This window comes from Lolium rigidum, chromosome 2 (genome assembly GCF_022539505.1).
Source record: "Lolium rigidum isolate FL_2022 chromosome 2, APGP_CSIRO_Lrig_0.1, whole genome shotgun sequence".
Taxonomy (NCBI): Eukaryota; Viridiplantae; Streptophyta; class Magnoliopsida; order Poales; family Poaceae; genus Lolium; species Lolium rigidum.
This window is the reverse complement of record NC_061509.1, coordinates 70739706-70764429: the sequence shown is the minus strand read 5'-3', so window position 1 is coordinate 70764429 and position 24724 is coordinate 70739706. Positions and strand designations below refer to the sequence as shown.

At 42.3% G+C, this 24724-nt stretch overlaps 1 protein-coding gene across 1 annotated transcript; it reads right to left on the bottom strand.

Moving 5' to 3' along the window:
* Nucleotides 1-591: 591 nt before the first annotated feature.
* On the bottom strand, nucleotides 592-23515 carry LOC124691912 (methyl-CpG-binding domain-containing protein 9). The gene is made up of 11 exons (XM_047225198.1): nucleotides 22809-23515; nucleotides 13751-13842; nucleotides 13072-13394; nucleotides 11766-12905; nucleotides 10959-11651; nucleotides 9848-10156; nucleotides 8009-8344; nucleotides 6518-6616; nucleotides 4655-5083; nucleotides 1449-3494; nucleotides 592-1306 (listed from the first exon to the last, which is right to left on the bottom strand). The coding sequence occupies exons 1-11, from the start codon at nucleotides 23498-23500 to the stop codon at nucleotides 1061-1063; spliced, it is 6405 nt and encodes a 2134-aa protein (XP_047081154.1). The 5' UTR covers nucleotides 23501-23515; the 3' UTR covers nucleotides 592-1060.
* Nucleotides 23516-24724: the final 1209 nt, after the last annotated feature.

Genomic DNA, 24724 nt, shown 5'->3' with positions numbered 1-24724 from the left:
GAGGAAACAGGGCGGCTGCTGCTTCTCAAGGGTGGGGTCGTAGCGAGCGAGGAGTAATTGTTTTTCTCGAGTCCTCAGTTTTAGAAAAACAGGTCTGGATTGATTTTCTAATACTTCAAAAATACCACGGTTTACGAGATACTGCAATATTAGTACTACAACATTTAGTCCTAGCCAAACACATTAAAGTAGTTTACCGCGGTACTCCGTATTTCTGAAAACTTTAGTATCCTTGAAATATTCAAAAATAATTCACTACCAAACAGGGCCGTAGTGTTTTCACATGTTCACCTCCCTGTTCATATGTTCATCAGGAAAATATTCATGGGCAGGAATTACAATCTATTTTTTAGATGGAAATTGCGATCTTTTTTTAGATGGGCAGCATAAACAGTCTTCCTTGGCATTGTTGATTCCAAGGTGTATTCTCGGAAAAATAATATCGTATTTTTAAAAATCACTAACATCTGTCAAAATCTAGGCTCAAAATTGTACGTTGTCAAAATCCTGAAACAAAATATATATCTCAAAAAATATTTTTTTGACCACAAAGGCTAACACCCGGGTACCTGCTGCATGCAATTAATCAAGTTAAGGTGACTAAAGATGTAACATATTGCCGGGTCCTCAGACCAAACATACATCATCTGTATGCCCGAAAGCCAAAACAGATTACAAAAAAGAGAAAACCTACGCTCGCATGCAGCTCTGCTCCTGGCGTAAAGACTAAACGCCAGCTCTTGCCGCTGCCATCCCCGAACGATTTACATAGCAGCGTCAAGAGGAAATGCTAGCAACGATGTTGTCACTCCTTCGTCGGCCCTATAATAACAACATATCTAAGGCGCACAGCTATAGTCTGATGGACATGACTTATTAAATGAACGTCAAGGTTGCACCCCTTGCAGGGACACCAGAATCAAAAGCTACCCTAAAGCCTTAAGACCACATAACCAAAGACTTCTGTATCATCTATCATCAATCTATCTGACGGCAGCATCACATCTTTGCACTGCTCGCGGAACTTCTAAATTTGGAGTATACAACAGAGCATCGTAGATTACGATGCCGATGGTTCTGGCTCTTTCCTCTTCCTCCCCTTGTTTACAACCTTTGTACTGTCAGCTGGCTCAATGTTAGGATCTTTGGCATAGATGATACAGTCGTCAAGAGTGTATATCCTGAGCGCGAGCGAAGATACAGTTGATGTCTTCATAGCTACTGTGAAGGAGGACCAGTACCACCAGTCATTCTTCAGGAACTCGGCCTTTATCATACCCTCCAACAAGCAGGTCGCGACTACCATCTGGAACAGGCATAGATACGGTTAATCAGTACAATGGTAGCGCTCTCAACCATTTTTTAGGAAGATAATGTTAGAGAGCTTCTAATGGACAATGCATAATGCGCACACAAAAAAGGAAACTGTACTAATTAGAATAAGTCACCTCGGATATTGATTCTGCGCCTTTGACAAGAGTACGCCATGAGCGTCTTCTTATCTGTTGAGACTTCGAGGCTCTCAATGCTTCCTCAGGCAACGCTGCATCTATATCGAGCAAATTTATCTTTTGCTGATTAAGGATATGGGTGTTTCTTCCTATAACAGGCCTCAATGATGACTCCGGAACCAAGCCCCCATTAACAACGAGCAGTCTTGTTGGCTTGTCTGTGGCAGAAGATGCTTCTTCACAAGAAGTACTATCAGGGGTGGGCTTTGTAGATCTTGACACATTTGCATCACCCGTATTACCAGAACAATTTTGATCAGACTTGGACCCCTCCTGCCCTACCCTTTGTGCTGACATTGCCTGGCATTCCTCTAGTGCGGAAGTCAAATCATTTGGGACATCATCTTTTTTGTTTTTATTCAGGATAACTGCAGGTTCAAGAAAAAATGCAGGTGACGGGACAAAAGACGGAACTCCATTTGATCCAATAAGTCCAATACCATTCAGAATCTCCTTGTTGGAATCATTTGTGGCCATTTTTCTGCATATCTCTTCGAAGTCATATGGGCATGACTTCAATTTTTTGCTACTAGATGACTCAATGACAGTGGAATCTTTTTCCTTAATATCAGACTTGGGGCCCTTCACTTTTGGCTCGTCATTTTCTTTGCTTTCACTAGTAGAATGATTGTCTGTATTGCACTTTCCAGCATTATGCCCTTCATAGTCCGTTGATGTCAAATAAGTCTCATGACATGTTAAACAGTGGTGGCGAGCAGGCCATATAGGTTCTAAACAGTCACATCGGTATGCTCTTTCTTCAGAACCCGACTTTGTCTTCTTTCCTCGCCTTCTCGAGAGATCACCTGTGTCCTGATCAAGTAGTAAGCCATACTTTTGCTCCAAAATTACTGCAGCCTTGGTATTTGGAAGGTCCATAAGCTCCCCACTCTTCGACAGCTTGGGCACTGATGGATCAATCAGAGGAAAACTACCTTGGTGATAAAGATGTCTTTGCCACTGGAGGATAGCATCTTTCAGTTCCTTCTCCCTTGGATCATACTCCCTTAACCACTCAGTAAGACCCTGGATTTCTTCATCAGATTCATAGATAAAAACAGATGCCGAATTCCATCCTTTACAATCAAAAGTAAACACAGGATAGCTGTTAATCATACTAATGTCTCTGTCCTTGCGTATCAGCATGCTTCCATCAGCGATCAGCAAAGGACGTTTACCAGGTCGTCCTAAAACCCAGTACAGTCGACCCAAGGAATCTTTTCCCAGACACTCTCTTCTGAGGGATGCCATATTAAGCTGGGACTCTACTATGGCAATTGAATCCTGCAATTTTGAAATCCTATCCGACAAAGTATCCATTTCATCATTATCAGCAGCATGCTCAAGTGATCTAGTTGTTGACGTTTTCAGATTATCTTGGAATGATGTGCTAACATTTTCATCAGGCAACTCAGCCGGGGTGCTGAGAGGTGAAGCTACTGGTGCTCTTTCAGCAATAGGAGTGCCTAATGAATTGAAGTCATCACATGTACTGCTTTTACCACCTAATAAAATCTCCCTGGAACTTTGTGACTCTTCATCAATAATGATCACTTCAATCTCACTAGCTCTCCCGGATGTTTGTTCAGAAAGTCCAACAATAGATATGTCATTGTCGCTTCTGCAAGATTTTGCAGCATCCAATTGCCCAGGAGGAGCCCCTTCAGCTGGGTGGTTGAGGTTCACTCCAGTATTGCCTCTTTCAGCCTCTTCAAGATGGGCTGATGCTATGGCCAGACCATTCTGTTGATTTTCCGCAAGTCCAGAACAATTGTTAAAATGCTGTTCAGTTTTGCTCCATCTGCTTTGTCTAGCATATGAAGTCCTTATTTCCTCCTTATATTTCAAATCTTTCAATTCAAAATTCAAAGAACGGAACTTCTGCTGGAGATCATTCGACTTATCTGCACATTGATCTATATGTTCTCTAATCAGAGCTGTGTTGAGCATTTCGTCACATACAAATTTCAGCAAATTTATTCTCTGTGTTTCAATATCACAATGAAATGTTAGATAATGCAGGTTGCTACTTTGTCTACTATGAAAATCAGCAGAAAAGAAATGATTATGCATTCAGTAAAACAATATAGAATAAAGTAAGAATATCATATCAGCCCAAATGAGTACACATATCCGTAAATAGCAACAACCTACTCCATCCATACAGATTTAGAAGGAAAATCGTGCAAGAAATCAGCAGAGCTGGACTTACAAAATCAGCCTTCAAGTATAACATCAATATGGTTATATATAGTATGACAATGCAAGGCATTGGGGAAAATTACTCCGTTTATCATGATCATTTCTGCTTTTTTTTAAGAGTGAAGATATGAGAACGTGAGCTCTTGCACCACATACTATTATCTATAGAAACCGTACACATGTGGACCCAAATTGTTCTGTTTACATGGCAAAGCATGTGCCAATGAAGGACTAAGTTCAACATCCGAGAATAAGGGAGACGAATTTTGTGTTGAAAGTTTCTGAAAACATGGTCCTGATTTTCAGGTAATAACATGGCAGGTGTGTGGACTTGAAACCCAAGCATAGACTTGGGGAAGGGCAGTTCAGAAGAGGCCAAGAGGGTAGAGTGAGGGAAGGGAAGAATCAGCAGCGGGTCAAATAATTTAAGGATGAGACCATCAGGGTGCACTGTACGTAGATGTTGACTTTGTCTTTTTGCACAATAAAGTGCCTTCTATACAAAAATAATGTGTATATATAAGATACCTAATAAGTAAATAAAAGACATCTAAAATAATTAAATAAAAGTAATAATGCTTGATTGACCTCATTTTGTTGGTTGGGACAACACAGAAGGATAATCAAGTAACATGCGTTACAAGAGGTCAGGAAAATTAAACATTTCACCTATCACTATTTGGATGGGCGGAAATTGTAAATTTTTCCATTAATATTATAATTCAAGGTAACCCTAGGAAGTACCAGAAAATTTAAACATCTTGATTGTCAGGGTGCCCACGAATCCAGCATCCCTACCACCATAGCAGGACATGCCAATGAGAAAATGTCCATATGGTTTTTGCCAATTTCAATTCTCAAACATCACAGTTCATTTTTCTTAAGTTCAAGGAATACAAAGAAATATGCAAATACACGAACATAGAAGAGAAAAGACATACCTCCTGTGGGCTAAGCTCCCAGTACTCCTTCTCTTCCATTGCAGCAGCTAACTTACTAATTACCTTGTTAAAGGCATGAGATTCCTCTCTGACATGCTTCTTTCCTTGTTGTTTAAAATCCTGAACACCCTGATCAAGATGTGATTTCTTTTGACCTGACGTACATGAGGGGCAGTACCAGTTTCCTTGTGGTATACGAGCTAGTGGTGGATTCAAGCAGTAAGTATGGTACTCCGAGTCACATTTATCACATAGAAGAACACTGTCATCATCTCTATCAATGCCACATACTTTGCAAACACCATCCTCCCATGGAGCCTTGGGTAAGTTGGTTGCTGCAGTCAGAATACCATGTAGCTCCTCATGGATTTCTGAATCAGCATTCCCGTTAAACAGGTGACAATCAAATTTCTGAACAAGGTCAAGCACCTGCACCAGCCATACAAAAAGAACAGTAAGACAAAAAGGTTTACCAGGCAATATATTTTATAAGACATAAATTGAGCAATAGAGCTAATATATACTTAAATCAACATAAAATACCCAGTGAGATGGCATAAACCTAATTCTGTGCCCTTTTAATAGGAAAGCTATGGGGATTCTTTTTATCGCTGTAGGATCCCTATTCAAGATTACTGCAGTTCCTTTTCGGGCGGCTGTAGGACGGACGGCCCCCTATAGGTAGTAGGGTAGGGTGGGTGGTACCGCTCAGATAGCGGCCAATCCTCCTAACTGCGCGCGGGCCGGGCTTAGAGCGCGTGAAACTCATCACTACCTCGTAAGGGCGTTGAGACCATAGCATGTTACACAAAAGCGCCGCTTTCTCAGGAGTGTTGTCACACAGCTGCCCGACTAGAAGAGCTACTCGCTCTGTAGTGTTGTCACACAAGATAAGCACGCCGCCCGCCTGCTGGCCGGGCGAATCGAAGTTATCTTCCGGTCAACTGTCCACCCAGTCAAGTGCAAAAAACACAGTGGAATCACGCAACGCACGCTGCTGGTGTGCTTCCTGCCCACGAGGAAAGATCATAGTATCATCTTGATTATAACTTATAAGCTCATCATGTGAAACGAAATTATAGGATAATGGAACAGAATTACGGGATCACATGAGATAGGTAGACTAAGTTACAGGCTTACAGCATAGCTTCTAACAAATTGAGTTTGCATGATACCCACGTACAATATTGGTTCTTGGTGATCACTTGCAATATGGCCTATCCAGTGCAGTTTACATCATACCAGTAAAAGTATAGTACTGCCTCCATTTCATAAAAGGCCTATAAATTTAGTCAAAAGTCAATCTACACTAAGTTTGACCAATTATATAGACAAAAATATAAGCATGCACGAAAATATATTGCCATAATGTATTTATTCAATATTGTAGAAATTTATATTTTTTCTATATATTTGGTCAAACTTAGAACATGTTGATTTTAACTAAATTTATATGCCTTGTTTTATGGAATGGAGGTAGTATTGTTCATTAATCCATGTACTCCATAGTCCATATACTACTCGACCTGAACTTGCATGGTATTTTTCTCGCCCAATTCCCATGGCAACCTTGAGAGAGCAGATATGCACCATCAAGCATTTGAACTTGTAACTATTTGACACAGTTACTGCGATTGAGTAGCACATGGTATGAGTACAGGATTACCAAGAATATTTCACACAATTTGGCACGAAAAAATAGAAGCGGACAGCACAAAGGTATTTCTGCATTTTCCTCAAAAGACAGCAGGTAGTTAAGTACTATTGGAAAGCTAAATTAGCTTCCCAAAACATACTGCATTTCGGAAAGGAGGTAATATACGAAGATGCTACAGAGTACAGACATAGAAAGGGATAACAAACCTCTGTCTCATATAATGATTTGAAACTCTGGGACAATGCTACAATCATTTCCACTACATCAGTTCGATCGGCAAATGCGATGTGCAGATTACGGATTACCTGCAGTTTAACATAACGGCATCATAATTTGACCAGGGAACTAATTGCAGGGGCTTTATTCCAAGACAGCACTGGCTTGAAGATGCCGAAAACAGTATATACATTAATTTACATAAGTTTCATTATCTGTATTTTTTTCCACTGCTCGGTTAGAGATTCACCCTCCCCTCCATAATTCTTGTCGTGGTTTTAGTTGGAACCGAGGGAGTATAAATTAGCAAATGTTACCCTAGTAGGTTCACCAGATATAACATCAAATCTGCTAATTTAGCTGCACTCACAAGTCATGAATGAACATAAATTCTGTCTAACTTTTCTGCATCTAGAAGCTGCAGCTTATGTACATTGAACTTATAAGCTCGGGAAATTCAATTCAGCACAACTATAACATTATTAAAAAAATCTTTACTGCTTGTGTGTGTGTGTGTGTGTATTCCTTGGAATGTACGTACATAAATAAACCAACACACAGCAAGGAATATATGACTAATGGCAATCAATAAGGCAAGTAGGCAACAGCTATCAATGGAAACAAGAATATTACATGGATAACAGGTATTACTGCATGGCCAAAATAAATAACATGGTATGTAGATATCATAACTAAAGTAGGCTTGAAACTAGGCTTCTGTCTCTTGCAAATTCATCATACAAGCAGTCGATGGGCTTAGCAGTTAGTATACCCAGCTCTAGAGTCTAGACCTGTAGTCAAAGGCACACTACAATAATAGAACACTGGTGTAACATCATAATCATAAACCCAAATTAGGCTTCTGTCCATTGCAAACTACATAAATCTTCGATTCGCAGAATTCTCAAAACATAGGAACAAAAAAAACGCAGGATTAGAGTGCCGTGCCCTGCTGAATCCTACAGGATTAGAAAACTAAGGGAATTTGCATCAAAGAGTGCCATCACAAGAATAACAAAGGATTGTACTAAGAGGTTTGAGTGGATGTAAATTTTCCTCCAAAAAATAGTGCAATGCTATTCTTAACAAAAGTTTTTAAGGATTCCAATCCTACGAGTCAACCGACATAAATAGGAAAAACATCCTCCAAAATGCCTATGAAATTCCTTGGAATCGAAGGAGCTAAGAGAACACAGCCAAGACAGTCTCCATATATGGATTGTAGCTAGTCAACAATGATGAAATATTTCCGTGTTAATTAAAAACAGAAGAATGCTAGCAACACCATGATCTGGGTGTCAGATGAAACTAGAAAATCACGCTAACAGTCGGTGCTAGAAGTACTGCCCTGCATCACCATCTGGCACAAGCTAACGCAAGAATGGAAGAAGAATTCCTAGTCATCCATGAAAAATCATAGAAAATATCTCATGTGCATCACCATTGAATAATATAAAAAGGGTGTTAAAGATAAAACGTACTTCCTGCACATCCTCACAAAAAGTCTCCCAAGATCCACAGTAAGCTCCCATAGCCAACCTTATATCAATTGTGCGGAAGTCCAAAGGGCGAGACACCATTCCAGGAAATCCAAGGATGCCATCATCCTCATTCTCGTTAGAATTCATTAGAGTAGTTCCAAGCAAATTCCCAAAGAGCTTTGATTCATCTGAGGAAATAGCAGAGCGCAGGACAATACGACACTTTCTCAAGATGGCCTCTGAGCACGAAATAGTTTTTCTTTCTTTTCTTGGGTTTTCTATCTTTTGTTGCACTGTTGCAAGATTTGCTTCTGCCAACACAGATAAAACAGCTTTCTGTAACAAGAAAAATAATATTTCAGTTCCAATAATTTCCTAGTCATAAGAATTTCATCACAACGAGAGAGAACAAACATCACAGCGAAGAACAAGTCTGATTTTGTAAGGAGGGAAAACAATATTCAAATACAATCTACTCCCTCCGTCCACAAATGAGTGGACGTTTAGCCTCAAAATTTGTCGACAAATGAGTGTACGTCTATCTTTCCAATGCACTTTAAAGTTGGAAAAATTGCTTCCCTCTTACCACACAGGAATCAAGCTCAATAGCATTCAACACATGGTCTCCTCATCTTCGACATGCACTTGGGGGGATTACAGAGGAGAGAGATGGTGGGTAGCACCTTTCCAATGCACTTTCTACTCCACTCCATAACCTGTCTTAAAATTCCTATTTGTCCACTTATTTGTGGACGGAGGGAGTAAGCATGGCCCTGCCATGCAGTGACTACCCTTTTGGCAGCTATATACTAGAACTTTGGTTAAACTGCGATGCTGACAGCAAATTCATATTAACTAAAGTTTATTCTTAGGCTATAGAAGCAAAAAACATGTAAAAACCAAACACATCCTCTGACGGATTTTGAAAATTTTCAATCAAAACGTAGGACATAAATATAATACTTCATATCATAAGATTAAGAGCACATAGTCTTAGGGAACTAGCGAACTGAAGTCATGCATTGATATTGTAGGCTAAGGGCAAAATTTATAGAGTGTGTGGGGACTTCTAATATAGAACCCACATGACAAGCTGTACTAATATAAACTAATACTCCCTCCATACCAAGGAATAGGGCGTAAAAATTGTGGCGCGATTATTAAGGAAGACATGCATCAATTGATTGTTTCCTTCTTTGCCCTTGCATGCACAGCCATGATCTCCTTAACTCTCTCCCTGGCAACCGGAAGTCTCCTTATTTCTCTCCCCCCAATATCACAATAACTCCCTAGTCTCTCCGCATGCACATGCATGTTCAGTAAAAATGCCTCAATAACTGCTCATCAGCTAATTTTTCGGCCTAGCAGCCCGCATGCGGCGTGGAAGCCAATATTAGCCACACAAATTACTTCTCCACTGCCGATATTTAAGGGGTAGTTTTGGAAGAAACTGTGTAAGCCTTACCGTGCGCCTTATGCTATGGAGAAATTTTGAAAAATTATTTACGCCCTATTCCTTGGGAAGGAGGGAGTACAAACTTATATTCTATATGCTTTTAGAACTCACTATTTTTACAAGAAAAGCGCAATAAGTATTGCATCTCATTTGTATTGGTAAACCAAAATTTTGTGCACAAGCCTGAGAGCAGGTCACAGCCGCAACAAAGAGAAAAACTTAGTCTGAAAGAATGATAATGCTATATAAGAGCATAACATATTATGATTTATCTTTGTACCAAAAATGAGAGTAAACCCAGAAGGTGGAAATAAACATATGTGAGCAAAGATATTATTTAATTCTCATGAAAAACTGAATCATATCGCAGGAGCATTACTAACCTTGGTTGGTCCAGACGCATTACCCTTGTAGACCTCTTTACTTATTGCATGCTCCAAAATTTTCCTTGCCCATTCTGGAGGTTTTCTCTCCAAAGCTTCATAAACACACTTTCTAATTCTTGTTCCTACATTTGTTGGTAATTTTTTCACAGGCTCCAATGGTTCGGCCCAATCTGGCAATGTTCTATTATCAGCAGTAGGTACCTCTGCAGAATCTATCATATCAGTATCCTTGTAATCCATCATAATAACTTTGTTTCCATCATTTGATGGAGTGCTGCGTAAAAAATTCTCCGCCTCCAGAAGCAGCTGAAAATACAAGACGATTATTGCACAGCTGTCAAATTATATGTGTTTCCATTATCTAAAACTACAACCCAAGAAATTTTATAGTGTCTCCTTAGCAGCCCAAAGAAATGCACAGATAGATACATTATAGGACAAACGTAACACAGCATCCTTACGAAATATATTTGGTATTTTAAAAAATGTCACATAGCTGGACAAGGAATTGATATAGACTTGGAACATTAAAAAAATCTCCAGCCAACTAAGCAAAAACAAGAATCATGTTTCATAAGATTTAACAACAAAATTATGACATGGAAAGGCTCCTAATAGAACCATAGAAAAAACATATGGCAGAGTCTCTTAACTGATCATCCCACTTTTAGGCTTCTACATACCTCTTTCTATTATTATTGACAAAATGAATATAACCACTGAGCAAGGGTGTCCTTTATTGTTTTAACCTCAAAAAGGGGAAATGGTGCTGATTGTGACAGATGACCCAAGAAAATAAAAAAACATGTAATAAAGAAAACAAAGCTGTATTTTCTTTTACCTCTACGAAACAACATAGAAACGTGCTTATTAAAATAGTTAATCTGGATAAAATATTGCAGAGGGGTTGCAATCAAACTAAATATAACTAGATAGAAGTAATCGGTTGAAGACAAATCTAACAAGTAACAACAGATAGAAAATAACCACAGCATTGTATATGATTACATCAAGCTAAAGAGTACAACTCATGTCTGACTGAAGAAGCAAGCAAAGGCATGGCCCAAAAAAATCAAGAGTTCAGCTAACTGCAGAAGCAAATCCTTACCAAGGCATCCTTCTCCATGCCGGCAACCCCAGGTAGTGCTCCACAAAGGATACCACCATCACCTTGTAGGCAGCGGAATAATTTCACTCCTTCCCGACTGGAAATATCAGACAAATCCATGCACCCACGTATGGAAGAGACAGCTAATATATACCTTCTAGCCAACTCAGGCCAAGTTAACATGTTAGCAGTTAGCATATCAAAGTTCAATTCTTTTGCTGAAATGAGGCTCTCAGTGTCCCTCTTTCTTCCCCGCCTGGGTTTTGATTCCTTGGGGTCAATGTTTGGATCTACAAAAATCGACACCTTTGATAATAGCTCACCAAGAAGAACCTTAAAGAGTGTAAGGTGGACCCCGGGCAATACTACACCGCTGCATCTCCCAAGTGTCTGGGCTAGCAATGCATCTTGAGTAGCTTCCTTCGTACAAGAAGTTTCAACAGGAACAAATACAGACACGATATCTTCATTATTGGTTAGACCTGATTCACCATTTGAATTGGATATAGAACCATTTGCAGGGAAATTCATGGGTGAAGAGTGATCCCTGTAGTGTTGAGTACTGACAGACAACACCTCTTTCTGATTTGCACAAACTGGCCATGGGTCAATAAGTTCATCTTCTAATTGTTCATATGAAGGCACTTCTTTGAGGCCAACTATTTCAGCGAAGCGCCCCAAAAATTCCAATATCTACAAGAAATGTGTAATGAGAAGATGGATGCAAGAATAAAAAGTAAATTGACAACTGTGTAAAGATGTGTTTCTTCAAGTAGTATAAACATTGACAGATATGTACAAAGCTACCTGGAAAACATCTCCCACCAGCTCTGGCGGTAGCTTATGCCTAATGGGACGTCCCGGAGGTAGCTCGCGGATCCTAGAACCAATAGGCTGAGTATTAACCTGTAGCCCAGTCGCCGCAGATCCATGTCTACCATATGACGTGCCTCCATTGCTTTGACCATCCTTATGCGCAACTGTAAGTGAGCCACTTGCAACCGTCATAGAAGAGACAAATTCAGCCCTAGTACACAAGAACTGGTAGTTTAAACAAGCCCTGGATCTAGGAAGAGACTCCAGAATTTCTTGAACAAAATCCAAATCAAGACCAATTCTATCCTCGAATAACCATTCTTTAAGTAAATTATAAGTAGATTCCACATCATTCTTCTTCTCAATAACTCGTGGTATGCTGGGGCCATTGGATGAGCAAAATCTAGATAAGGGAGCGCAACGGCCATCAAAATTCTGACATCCAATCCCTTTATTTAATGAAGGATTTTCACTATTGTGTGTGCACAAGAACACCAAATGCCCGTGTTCCTTGTATATTTTCTCACAAGCTTCCATCATAGCACAAGAAATCATCCTCCATACTGAGGAAGATGACGTTCCCTCAAATGTAAAGTCACCAATTTGGTCATTAATGTTTGCCTCTTTACCTGGTGCCTGACTAACATTCTCAGAATGTGAAGGTGGTATCTGTGACATCATATTTGAATTTTGTGCATAGTTGCAACCAAATGAAGTCCTTTTATACCCTGTATCATTGGTAAGACATGATGATAAATCTTGATTGGTCTCAGAGGGATCTGACAGTAGCATTAAAATATTGCCATATGTATCATTAGCAGTATCTCCAATAAAACTGCTACTTTCCTTTGTTTCTGTCGTATCAGCCTTTCTTACACCATTTTCAGAGAGAATGGTCGATGCTTCTGGAAGTGGGAACGCTGAACATGGTAACCTTCTCACCTTAAACAAAGGCCCAAAATTGCCTCCATCGGAGACCTCACACTCAAACAGTGAACCAGTAATTCTATCATGCCAGTAAGATGTAAAACCAACTGGCCATATCTGCTGGCAATTGTGGTAGCTTGCACGTTTATCAATTTCTCCCAAGCTAGTAATAAAGAAATCTCTATATTGAACAGGTAGGCCAACCTACAGTAACAACACAAAAAAGCAGTGCTGTCAAAATCAGCATCAAAGTGAAACATAAGGCAAAATAGATTTGCACTACTAAAACACATAACAGCAAAATACAAAAACATAAAAAATGGTCACCGAATGAAGAAACGGAATCTGAAACAGGTGACAAAACACTCACACTGCGATGATCTGGTCGACGGTTAGTACTGTCCACTAGAAACTTTGGAGGCTTTAATGGAGTTCTTTCTTCTGTAGAACTTGGCTCTGTCGCTTTTCTAAAAAATGATGGATCCATAAAAATTTTGGGACTCCCAAACTCGTGCGCCTCAGCAAACTTGGGTAATGTTGGTGTTTGTGGAAGATCTCTTCTCCTACGGCGTATATGATTTGCCCTTTGTTCTATGTTTCCATCAGCAATGAAATCACGACCCGTGGGAGCAAATTGTTGTCTGATGTTAAGGCAATGAGCAAGAGCAAATGGTGGCATTAATTGATTCCCATCTGCAACAAGATCGTGCAGAAGTAGGATATTATAAGCTGGAACAATGATGGCAATAATCACTTTCAGAAACCAGAAATTTCTAAGAAATGCAGCTCTGAACAAATCAGGTATAGCTTCAAAATGTTAGCAATACACATAACTGTTTGGAACTGGATTGAAATTTTATTTTACTGATAATTACATAATATGCCTGAGCAGCCACACATGCACTAAACACAGTGGCTACCAGAAGTTGAACTTGATGGTTAGCTTAGCAAATTGCTGTTAAAAAAGTTACAGCACAAAAAGGCACGGAAAATCAACAAAAAACACAAAAACTCTGTTGCAGAAGATATGATTACTCTAGTATCCTCACCAAAAAGAGTTGGATTCTTCAAGTGAAGCCCCTCAAAATGGGATAACTCATTAGCAAAATCAGTCAAATGAGCTCCATCAGCCACACTTACTCTGCAAGGATGAAAATAAAATATTAACTCTCTTATGATGATAATGTCTATACAACAAAAGGTCACTAGAAAGCATTCCGTAACTTTACAGACATTATTATTTCAGAGCACCAAGGTTATTACTAAATAGCTGCCAGAAGTTACTTGTAGTTTTTATGTTCTTTGCAAGAAGTAGAGTTTCAAGAAACCAGAAGTTATCCTTGGAATAGACAAGTAAATGATGGTGAAAACAATAAATGCTTGACAAGAAAATACTGAGCATCATGCATGATGGTGAAAACACTTTTCTGTAACACAATGAACCCACTATAGTGAATGCAAAACATGCTTTTAGCACTTATTCTCTTCAGTGTAGCACATAACAATGATAGGACGGCAATGGTTGGATTGTTTACACATTTTTGTCAGTAGTACTACTGAGAATTGTTGGGACTGGAAATATTAAGCTGTCCAGGTTTATAAGCTACTTAACACACTGATATGCAAAAGCAAACTCAAGAAAGCAAATTTAACTTCATATAATCACTAAAGGTACAGAACACCAATTATTAAACTAACTAAATCTGTACAAAATGATGGACTGAAAATACAAAGAGTAGTTAGCTTGAATCACGTCTGGTTTTGTATTTATACTGCAATTACGTACTCGGCTGCACTGATTGCACAGCAACCGGTGGATGAGCTACCAATGGGATTTAGTACATCATATCGCTTTAAGAAGATTAAAATTCTACTGAACGAGAAAAGGAGCACTGGGGAACTTTGTCCATAAAATTAAGAGAAAGATTCACCAAATAAATATGGGACTAAGATTTAGCATCAAAATAGACCAACGAAGGTAGGAGAAATGTACAGCTTCTATGCATGTACCAGAACTAACAGACACGAATAAAATATACTTTGTTCAATGGCGTAATAGAACACATTCTGCTAAGACAGTAAGACTTATATCCCAAGCAAAGCAAAATGATTGAAGCTCCATCCATTGGCAGATAAGTTGTTAAGAAAACACTGACCGAGAAATCTGTCTTAACATGGCAATAAAGCAAAGTTTGATGTTTGCTTGCAACAACAGTAGGCATGGGGCCTGATTCAAGTATAAACACTTCACAAAATTGCGAAGTTCTGAAATTACAGAGAGACAGCACAGCACTCAAACCCAGATCCTCCCCTCACCCTCACTCCCATCCTTCCGCGGAGAAAAAAGATACCTAGATCTATACCTCCAGATGCACAGATTTGTGGGTCACAGATCTGTCATCAGCTAGCAACGGCAGAATTAGAGTCAAAACAACACGCAGATAAGAACCAACAGGTTGACAAGACCAGCTAATGACAGGAACTCTCCCTCAAGAAAGCAAGACAATGAAGTCTGATGTTTGTTTGGAACACCGGTAGGCATGATCAGATGCAAAGATAAAAAAAAGTTCAGGAAACTGCAAATTTGAAACCGTAGAATGCAGCGCAGCCCTTAACCCCAACCCCCACCCACGAGAGAGAGAGAGAGAGAGAGACCTAGGTCTATACCTCAAGATGCATAGGTTTGCAAATCATAGTCTCCCTGTCAACTAAACTGAGATTCAGTGCTGATTGGAAGAAGAATGCTGAGGGCAAAGTTAAGGGCTCCCGCGATCTCTTTTTTCTCCTTCCTATTATATTCCGAAACTCCATACAGTGACGCAAAAAAGAATTTCCATCACTACAACAAACTTTCAAACATTTCCACATCAATGCTCCAACATGTATATCTGACAATCCTTTGGATGTATACAAACAACCAAGTACAAGATCCTGGTTGCACAATTTGGTTTAGGGACACCTAGTTGAACAATTTGAGTAAACAAACCTATGGTTTTCCTTACCCTATGGGTCTAAATGGGATACTGAAAAAAGTACACGAGTAATTGCATAAAAAAGGACATAGGAAAGGTCGGGATGCTTGAAAGCAGAAAGCGTACTTTCTTACCACAATTGTTTTTTTTTCTATAAACTCAGTGTGAAGTAGATTCTTTTTCAAAATACAAGAACTAAGAACTATGATACGTGAACACGATCCAATCTCCGAAGGTGACAATCCTTGCACATATTTACGGAATAACATAACTAAAACAGAAAAGGATTAAATTCATATCAATGCAGTCTAACAAGACTTCAGGTGAGATGAGAATACAACACTGATTCAGCATGCAAATGAACAATACCCCACTCACAGAAATCACATAGCATAGACAGCGACCTATATTAAAATCCTCAGCAGCACAAATATGGAGTTTGCCAGCAGAAAGCCTATGTTGGGTTTGTTAGCAGAAAATCATTCAATCACAGTTGCAAACATTACCTGCACAACCAGCGTCCAAAGAAAGAAAGCAGTACATGATTGACAAATATGTGTATAATCTTAGATGATGCATATGATATTGGAATGCTTTAATGAAGGGGAGGCATCCATTAACCAAGGGAGGGGAGGCATCATTTGCGACAATAAGGTAAAATGCATATGAACTAATCAGAAAAGCTGACAACCATGTGAGAGTTGTCATTTAAAATAAGAATATATAGATGATTTGTGGGTTTCCATACATAGCTTGGTTAATGGATGCCCCTTCTACCATAACTACAGAACGTTTGAGTACTTCGTGTCTGTCTATTTTTGCTAGTTAGCTACTCGACATCTTTATTCGCAATCGATACTGTGCACATCCTGGTAGAATTCCAAGATCACGAAATGCAAAGGGGTAGACCCCAGGGCAAACACCCAATAGTTCTCAATGAGAAGGAAATCCTCTGGAATTCTGGAAATATCAAACGGAGAAGAAATTTCCACACTATTATTTGAAATTTGAATTCATAGTGCAAAACATTGAAGCCAAAGGGTTTTTTTTTGGAACTTTAACTGAAGCCAAAGGTTTCATATTCAAAGTGCATGCTCAAATTAGACAGTAATCTGTCACAAGCAAATCCTACCATGGTCGTTTTTCCGGTGGAGACACTTTATAGTCCTTTGGTGCCCAGGCCCCCACTCCAGTTTCGCCAGCCGTGTTTAATATGATGCTAACTGTGTGTGTCCCCACATACGAACGAGGGGTATGTTTGATTTGAGCCTCAGCTAGCCCCACCAATTTTTCGGCATGACCAACGCAAGGGCATGACCAATATTTTGGTAAAACTTGTTGTTTGGATTGCTGCCAATTTGCTGTCCAAAATGTTGGCAAAGTAGCCTGGTGTTTGGTTTGCAACCAACTGAAGTATAATAGTCTTCAAAATATTTGACACACCCATCATTTGAATTTGACAGGATACATAGTAGAACAATACTAAGATGCAGTCAAAGCTAAAAAAAACTCACGAAAAGAGTGAGAGCCGCTGGAAATTGCTACGCACGCGAAATGTCCTGGTTGCCAATTGCGCAGGCCCCCCAATTAATTACTAGCCAAACAGTCCAAACAGCCGCATGCATGCACTAAGCAAAGATAGTAAAAGAAAAATACATGGGACCCACCAAGATAGAGGGGGCAAGGCGCGATGCCAATTTTTTGGCGCAGCCTTTGCTCGCCCTGAATTCGCCCGCATGTTACACAAATTTACACGGGCGCGCAGCCAGGACCTTTGGCGAGCCAACTTTTTGGTGCCAATCCAAACACCAGCCAAATCTTACGGGCTAATCAACTTTTTGGTAGGGTCAGCTTTGGATGTCATCCAAACGCACCCGAGAAAAACATGACTGGATGAGGCCATGATGCAGACATGAGCCAGGTTCAGTGGTCCATACAATTGGTGTTTGCCAGTCCATCACTCCATCTTAGGTTTATTTTACGGGGCCCAATGCATCTTACAAAACTCTTTGGTCCATACAGTATACTCTTGTCCACAAGAACTAAAAAGCAGAAAAGCAAGCTTGGCAGTGTATAGAGCCCAATTACCGGATGCCCAACTCCATCCTCACAACACTCCCGAGACACATGGTGAACACTGGTCAGATGTTATCCAGCCCAAACCGGAGTCAAATCTGGTAGTGACCGATTCGAGAAGCTAATTAAACATCCAGCACAGAGTCAGGATTGGATATTTCATACCTGATAATAAAATTCGGATTCAGAGAAGGTAGTATCTATCAAACAGATTTAGCATCGAATATCGGTGTGAAATGTTACTGATATCTGGATGTGTTCATAACCTAGTGCATGTTCGACCCGAGACGTAGCCCATTAGCCAACTTATCTTTCAAGGAAATAGGACAAAAAGGAGGCGCGTATTGGACAAGCATTACACTTGATAACCAATCAGAATGTGTTCCATGTGGAAGGAGAAAGCACCAATGAAGATAACTTAAATCTTACCATACCAAGTATATTGCGGTGATGTTAGGGGAAATAATTTTGCACCGTCAGGGCTTGTAAAAATGATAGTTAGCCCTTTGTGTCGATCAGTGCCGGTGTTTTGATCCGGCAAAAATTTGTAGGTAGGTATGAAGCCAAGATCCGATGGGTTAGCACGCAAGGATGTGAGCAGGTTCGGCCCCCGGGATGATCACCATAACAACCCTACTCCGGTGGTATGTTTGATTTGCGTTTCGTATGCACAAAAATAGGGAAGAACTTAGTTGGAGCTCTCTCGCTTGCCCGGAATGTGAATGTGAGTCTCCCTCCCCTGAGAATGGATAGGGATTGCCTCTAAGGGGATTGCTCCGTCGAACCGTGAATGCACGTGGAGTCCAATCTAGTACGGCGGCATGGTTGGCCGCGAGGCGGCTTGGCCGACTAACTAGGCCGCCCAACTAGTATTGGGTATTTCATAAACTCATCGATCGGCTTTATTGTCTCCCCTCTCTTCACATGCTTCGAGGCGGTGACGATAACATGTTCATACATGTCCTGATGAGATTATCAATTGAATAAATACAACTCATTCATCCACATTTGCCAAGGGATACCCAAATTCGATTCGCTATGCTGACGGTTGTCTCTTTAAACGAAAACCATATCCTCCGGTGAGCATCAAAGTTAGTGAGGGATTCCGAGGTCGAGATAGAACTAACAAGCAAAGAGATACAGGAGTTGGGCTGCCACGCCACTGATCGAAGGTGCAGCCGGCGCCACCAATAATGACGTAAGAGCCTCTATTCCACCTACATCTTTCTTTTGCCGCCACCGAATAATGAGTATAGCCAGCTTTCCCTTCTAGCCATCAAAGGCATCCTAGATGGATCCCCATTGTGGCGTCACCGGAGGGTAGATTGAGGAGAATCGATTAATATGGCAACAGCTTAGTCCTCAACAAGCTAACTAGGAAAAATATCAATATATCAAAACATGGAAATAGATAATTGGGTAGCAAAACCCTCAATCCTAGGGTCTGTTGCGGTACTCCTTGTTAACACACAACTCATCGTCGAGTTGTAGGGTGATGGCCATGGTGGAAGACCTTGGTTACCTCAAGTAGACATGAGTGCACGACATTGGTGCTACATCGTGTAGAGATCACTTATTCCTCGCCATATGGTGATAACGACACGAGCACCTTATTGTCGCGAGACATCAAAGAAGTTGTTAATATTCAAAGCAACTAGAGCATAGCAATAGTGATGCCCTCGTGGCCCGATAATGCAACCCAAAGCGGGAGATGAAATCAGCATATCGTGCTTAGCCGGTCACCCACATGTAAGAGTGGACGTGGTTAGGATGATGGCCAAACTGAACCATTTCTGAATCCAAGGTTATAGGATATGGTAAGAGAATTCCCGCATTCAGACATTATCCTCTCCGAGTCTGACTCCGGTGTACAAGATACTGTATTGCTAATGTCCATCGATATGGTTATTCAACTTTTCTAGCAAGATTGTCCAACCCTCCTAACTAGGGTTATCCAATACATGGATGTTATATATGTTATGACACAATGTGGTTACCTAGTGTTTTAGTTGTGTTTGTCTACAGCCTTCTAGAGTTTACTATGTGCTTTAAATTTTATTACATGGTCATTGATGATGTAAGCTCGTAGTCTTGTAACATACAATGGTAGCTACCACTTTGTAGTTATGTATACCCATTTTGGCGAATCTTTATTTCTTATAATATGCACGTACTACTCATTCACTTGTTTGAAAAACATTTTCGAAACGAGTGTTTGTGCCATCGTGCCGAGTCTAGCTATGACATAATCAATATTTGTCTCCGCATCCTAATGGTATCCACTCCACTTCCCAATCCGAGCAATATCCCAACTGAATCGGATTTACTTGCACCACAACACCTGACATGCTCCAAATCGTCAACGACAAGAAAACCCCTGAAGTGTGAACAAGATAATCACGAATCATAGCATCAACACTAGGCAACCCAATCAATGGAGACAATACAGGCAAGGGGTTGCATCAGACTAGAGAAAGGTGCTGGTGGCATGTTAGCCATCATAATGTCACACCATGTCAAATATTGCCCCTTTAACTTGGCCAACATTTGCACCCGAACTTCCAATGTTCCATAATATCATTGAAGGTGGTTCCAATATTGCCGTAATATCATTGAAGGTTGTTCCGGTGTTCTCCAAGGTGTCGAAGATGATGAGCATGCCACCATATTGTTGTTGTTGGCCTTTGATTTGAGTTGAGAAGTTGACAGCAAAGTCCATGGTGAGCACCTTAAACACAAGGAAATTATGAATCTTCATTCATAGTGTGGTCAATGCCATATAAAGGAGATTGGATGCTCGTGGCTTGGATGGACGAGATACAAGTCAAGAGAAGAGATATGCCCAAACCACCATAGTCGGTGTTAGACAAGCTTCTCTCCATTTGGGGCCACCCCTACCCTATCATGTATTACCTCGTTTTTGGTATGGACTCACATCCATCATAGCATGCATATCTCTTTGCCAATGTGTTGTCAGTTGGCCAAACATTCTCATTTATATAGCATTGTAGATCTGATTGTTGTCCTATAGAACTTACCTTTCAGCTTTTGTGGGACCCTTGGAACCGAGGGATACCAGACGTTTGCCGCCACTTCATCCAGGTCGTTGTGAGACCTCCCCCGCCTCCTCCCTCGCACACCACCGGACAAGGAAGCTTACCGGAAATGCAGGATGCGATGGAGGAGTTGGCCGGCGATGAGGTTTCGGCGGTGAAATTCTGACAAAGCTCTGACGTGGTGGCTGACGGTGCGAGCTCGAGCTCCCATGCGGCACTGCTCGGAGAAGAAGAAGATGTGGGGCAGAGGAGTGAGAATGGTTTCACCACTCAAGCCCCGTGTGGCATATGGCAACGACGGGGCTTGTCTCTCATGTCTTGGCGTAGGGGTCTGCGTTGAGCACTTCCTCCCATCCCTTCTTGTCCCTGGCTAGAGGTGGTGTAGGCTACACCAGAAGATCAATGGCTAGAACGGCTAGATCTGGCGCGGAAGCCAGGGTGGTGGCCCCATGTCAAGCAACACGATGGATCCGGCCATGGAGCACGTCGCAGCGGCGAGCTGGGGTGGTCGCCGCCCATGTTCGGCAATGGTCGAAGCTTCTCCCAGTGCTCCTCCTTCCTGTGTGGCGGCGCTCCTCCTCAGCCTAGCGGTGCTTGTGGCGTCATGTACCTAGAGCAGGGTCTCCCTCAGGCTATCTGGGTGGGTAGCGTTATTCTTGTCGCTCTACGGGTTTGGTGGTGACAAAAGTCTGTTCGACGTGTTGGTGGACACTGATGCAGCGGCCTCAGGTTGTGGTACTGCAATTTCGCTGCTGCATGCTCGGATGTCGGGGCAGCAGCCCCAGCAGCGACGTGGTGGCAGTGACTCAAAGAGTTCTGGTTGGGCGCCGGTGGAGTGGTTACTTGGGCTGTGAGGGCGACAAGGTTTGCCGACTCGGCTGACATGACTCTCAAAGTCGGCTCGGCGCGGATGTCGGGGTGGTGGATCTCGGTTACAAGGTGGGCTACAATGGCCGTCCTGCACAGCCTGGATTACGAGGTGGTGGGTTGTGCATCATTGCGGCCTCCTTGTGGGCAGTGGATATCGGGATAGCAGTCCTAGAAGGTGGTGAAGGATGGATCGGAAAAGTTAGAGGCTTCGAGCAACGCAATGGTTCTGGAGGTGCGCCTTCAACCACCAACAATGTCAGGGTACCAAGCTCCAAACTTAACAGACCTAACCAGAACCACAAAGGAGTTTGCAATTCACAAGTCAAAGCTCAACTAACGCCTAGGTTGAGAACCTTGAGGTACCTAAATGGTACTAGCGGTTCACTCAAAAACAAGGATAGCATACATATCAACGAAAATAGTCAAAAGTTAAAAAAAATGATGTTGATAGGTCATCAACAAACTACAAAAGGAGCCAGTGCAAACAAGGATAGGGTTTTGGATGAAATGTAGCCCACAATTTTTTTTCCTTCCACAAGCATAAACACCAATGAGAGATAACAGATAAGCTGGTATATGATTGAACGAGATATTCAAATTTCACTAAATAAGAAACAAGGTCAAGGAGAATTGGTCACTACTTCCATACTGGAAAAAAAAGGTCAGATTTCTGCCCTACAGATTGCAAGTCAAGGTGAATGGGACTTCCTAAATCCTGAGGCCCAAATTGCATGAACCTGAACATGCAAGTGCTCTACTTCCATTAACTAGCAACGCAGATGAGATTGGTACTAGAACCAGAACAAAATAAAATTATCGCTGGTGATGCGCTCATTCCCTAAAAGTATTTTAGCATCTAAAATCAAAGGCATCAACAGGTAATCAAAGCATAAAAATCCGAAGACAAGACTAGATCCATATGCTTATGCATGTATGCTAAGCATGACAAGCAGCAAAGCAAGTAGCAGCACAACATATAACAACAGGTTCAAACCAGCAATTACCATCTGCAGAGTACTATTATTCCATAATTATGACTAGCAGCAATCTACTTCTTCTCATCCCCACGAAGCCCGATGATCAAGTTAGCTGCAATCATAAGGAGATTACTAATAGGGAGCTGAGATAAGTGCCTGTCGATGTCTCTGGCGGCGACGGTGAGAGGGTCCTCCGGCGGCGGGGCAGCATTGATGTCCAGTTCGACGGCTCCGAGCCTCCAGCGCCCGGAGCGTGTGCCGCGCATCTCGCACTCGGGGCACATCCAGTCCTCGTTGACGGCGACGGGGGGCCGGCGCAGGCCAGGAGGGCCCGGCGGCGGCGGCGGAGGCTGGCTGACGAGCGGCGGCCAGACGCGGACGCAGGACTGGTGGAAGCCGCGCTCGCAGGCGTCGCAGACAATGGTGGCCCCGGGCATCTCGGGGCGGCCGCAGGACGCGCAGGGGAGCGGCGGGTTGCCCCAGCCCGCCTCCCCCGGGTGCGGCGCCGCCTGCGGCACCCCCGCCGCCGACGACGACGACCCGGCGGCCGCGGCCGCGGCCGCGGCGAGGGCCCTGGCGGTGGCGAGCCTCATGGATTCCGCCTGGTGGTGCCGCAGCGCTATGTCCCGGGCCTCGTACGCGAGTAGCAGCTGGACCTGCGGGGTGAGCTGGGGCGGGGGCGGGGGCAGGAGTGGGGGCGGCGGTGGCGGTGGAGGTGGAGGAAGCGGTGGCGGAGGAGGGAAAATGGGGGGAGCGTGCTCGCGCGGAGGAGACTGGGGGAACGGCGGCGAGGGCGGCGGCGAGAGCGCCTCGTTGAGGTCGATGTCGAGACGCGGCGGTCGATCCATGGTGGGCGGGGAGTGGTGCGCGCGCTGGAGCTCAGAGCAGGGCTCGAATTCCGGGCATGGCGATGGAGGAGCTGGGCAGGGGAAAGCAAGCAGGGAGAGAGCTCTCACGAGCAAAGCGAGGCTGGGGTTAAGAGGGATTCCGGGGGGAGCAAAGGAGAAACGGAAGGGACGGAACACGTGGACTGGGGCCCGGCGGCCTTGCCCGGCTGTCAGTGACTCATGCCGTGTCCTGGTGGGTGGGCCGCGGTGGCGCGGAGCGAGTGAAGCCAGTGGAGCGGGGCGCGCTCCTCTACATGTCGGTATCCGCTGAGTCTACTAGGTGGTTGTACACGGCGCCAAAAGAGATTTCAATGGCAGATGAAACGTATAGTACTGATTTAATGCTGGGTGTATTGTAGAAAAAATATCTTTGGTATACGCGTATAAATGAGAACCATTAGTTATACGTACTAGTTAATGAAATGAAAAGATATGAAACATTAATCGTAGATTTGGAATGGAGATTGAGAAAGATATGTTTTGAGAATGAGCATTAGTGTCATCATACATCCTGGGAGCGGGGTGGGGTGTGTTTGTGCCCATCCGCGCGCTTGGCTTTCGGCGGTGAACATGTCTGTATTCATTGAGTCTACTAGGTGGTTGTACATGGCGCCAAAAGAGGTTTCAGTGCCACATGAAACGTATAGTACTGCTTTAATGCTTGGTATATTATACAAAATATCTTCAGTATATACGTATAAATGAGAATCATTAGTTATAAGTACTAGTTAATAAAATAAAAAGATATGAAATTAATCGTAGATTTGAAATGGAGATTGTGAAAGATATGTTTTCAGGATGAGCATTAGTGTCATATACACCCTTGGAGCGGTGTAGGGTGTGTTTGTGCCCATCCACGCGCTTGGCTTTCGGCCACTGTATCCAATGGATCTATGAAGTGGTTGTACACGGCGCCAAAAGAGGTTTAATGTCACATGAAACGTATAGTACTGCTTTAATGCTCGGTATATTATACAAAATATCTTCGGTATACACGGTATAAATGAGACCATTAGTTATAACTAGTAGTTAATAAAATAGAAAAATATGAAACATTAATCGTAGATTTAAAATGGAGATTGCGCCCAAATATGTTTTCAGGATGAGCATTAGTGTCATCGTGTACCTACTAATTTGTTACAGATTGGCATCCCTCTGTGTACAAATTGATCTACACAACGCCAA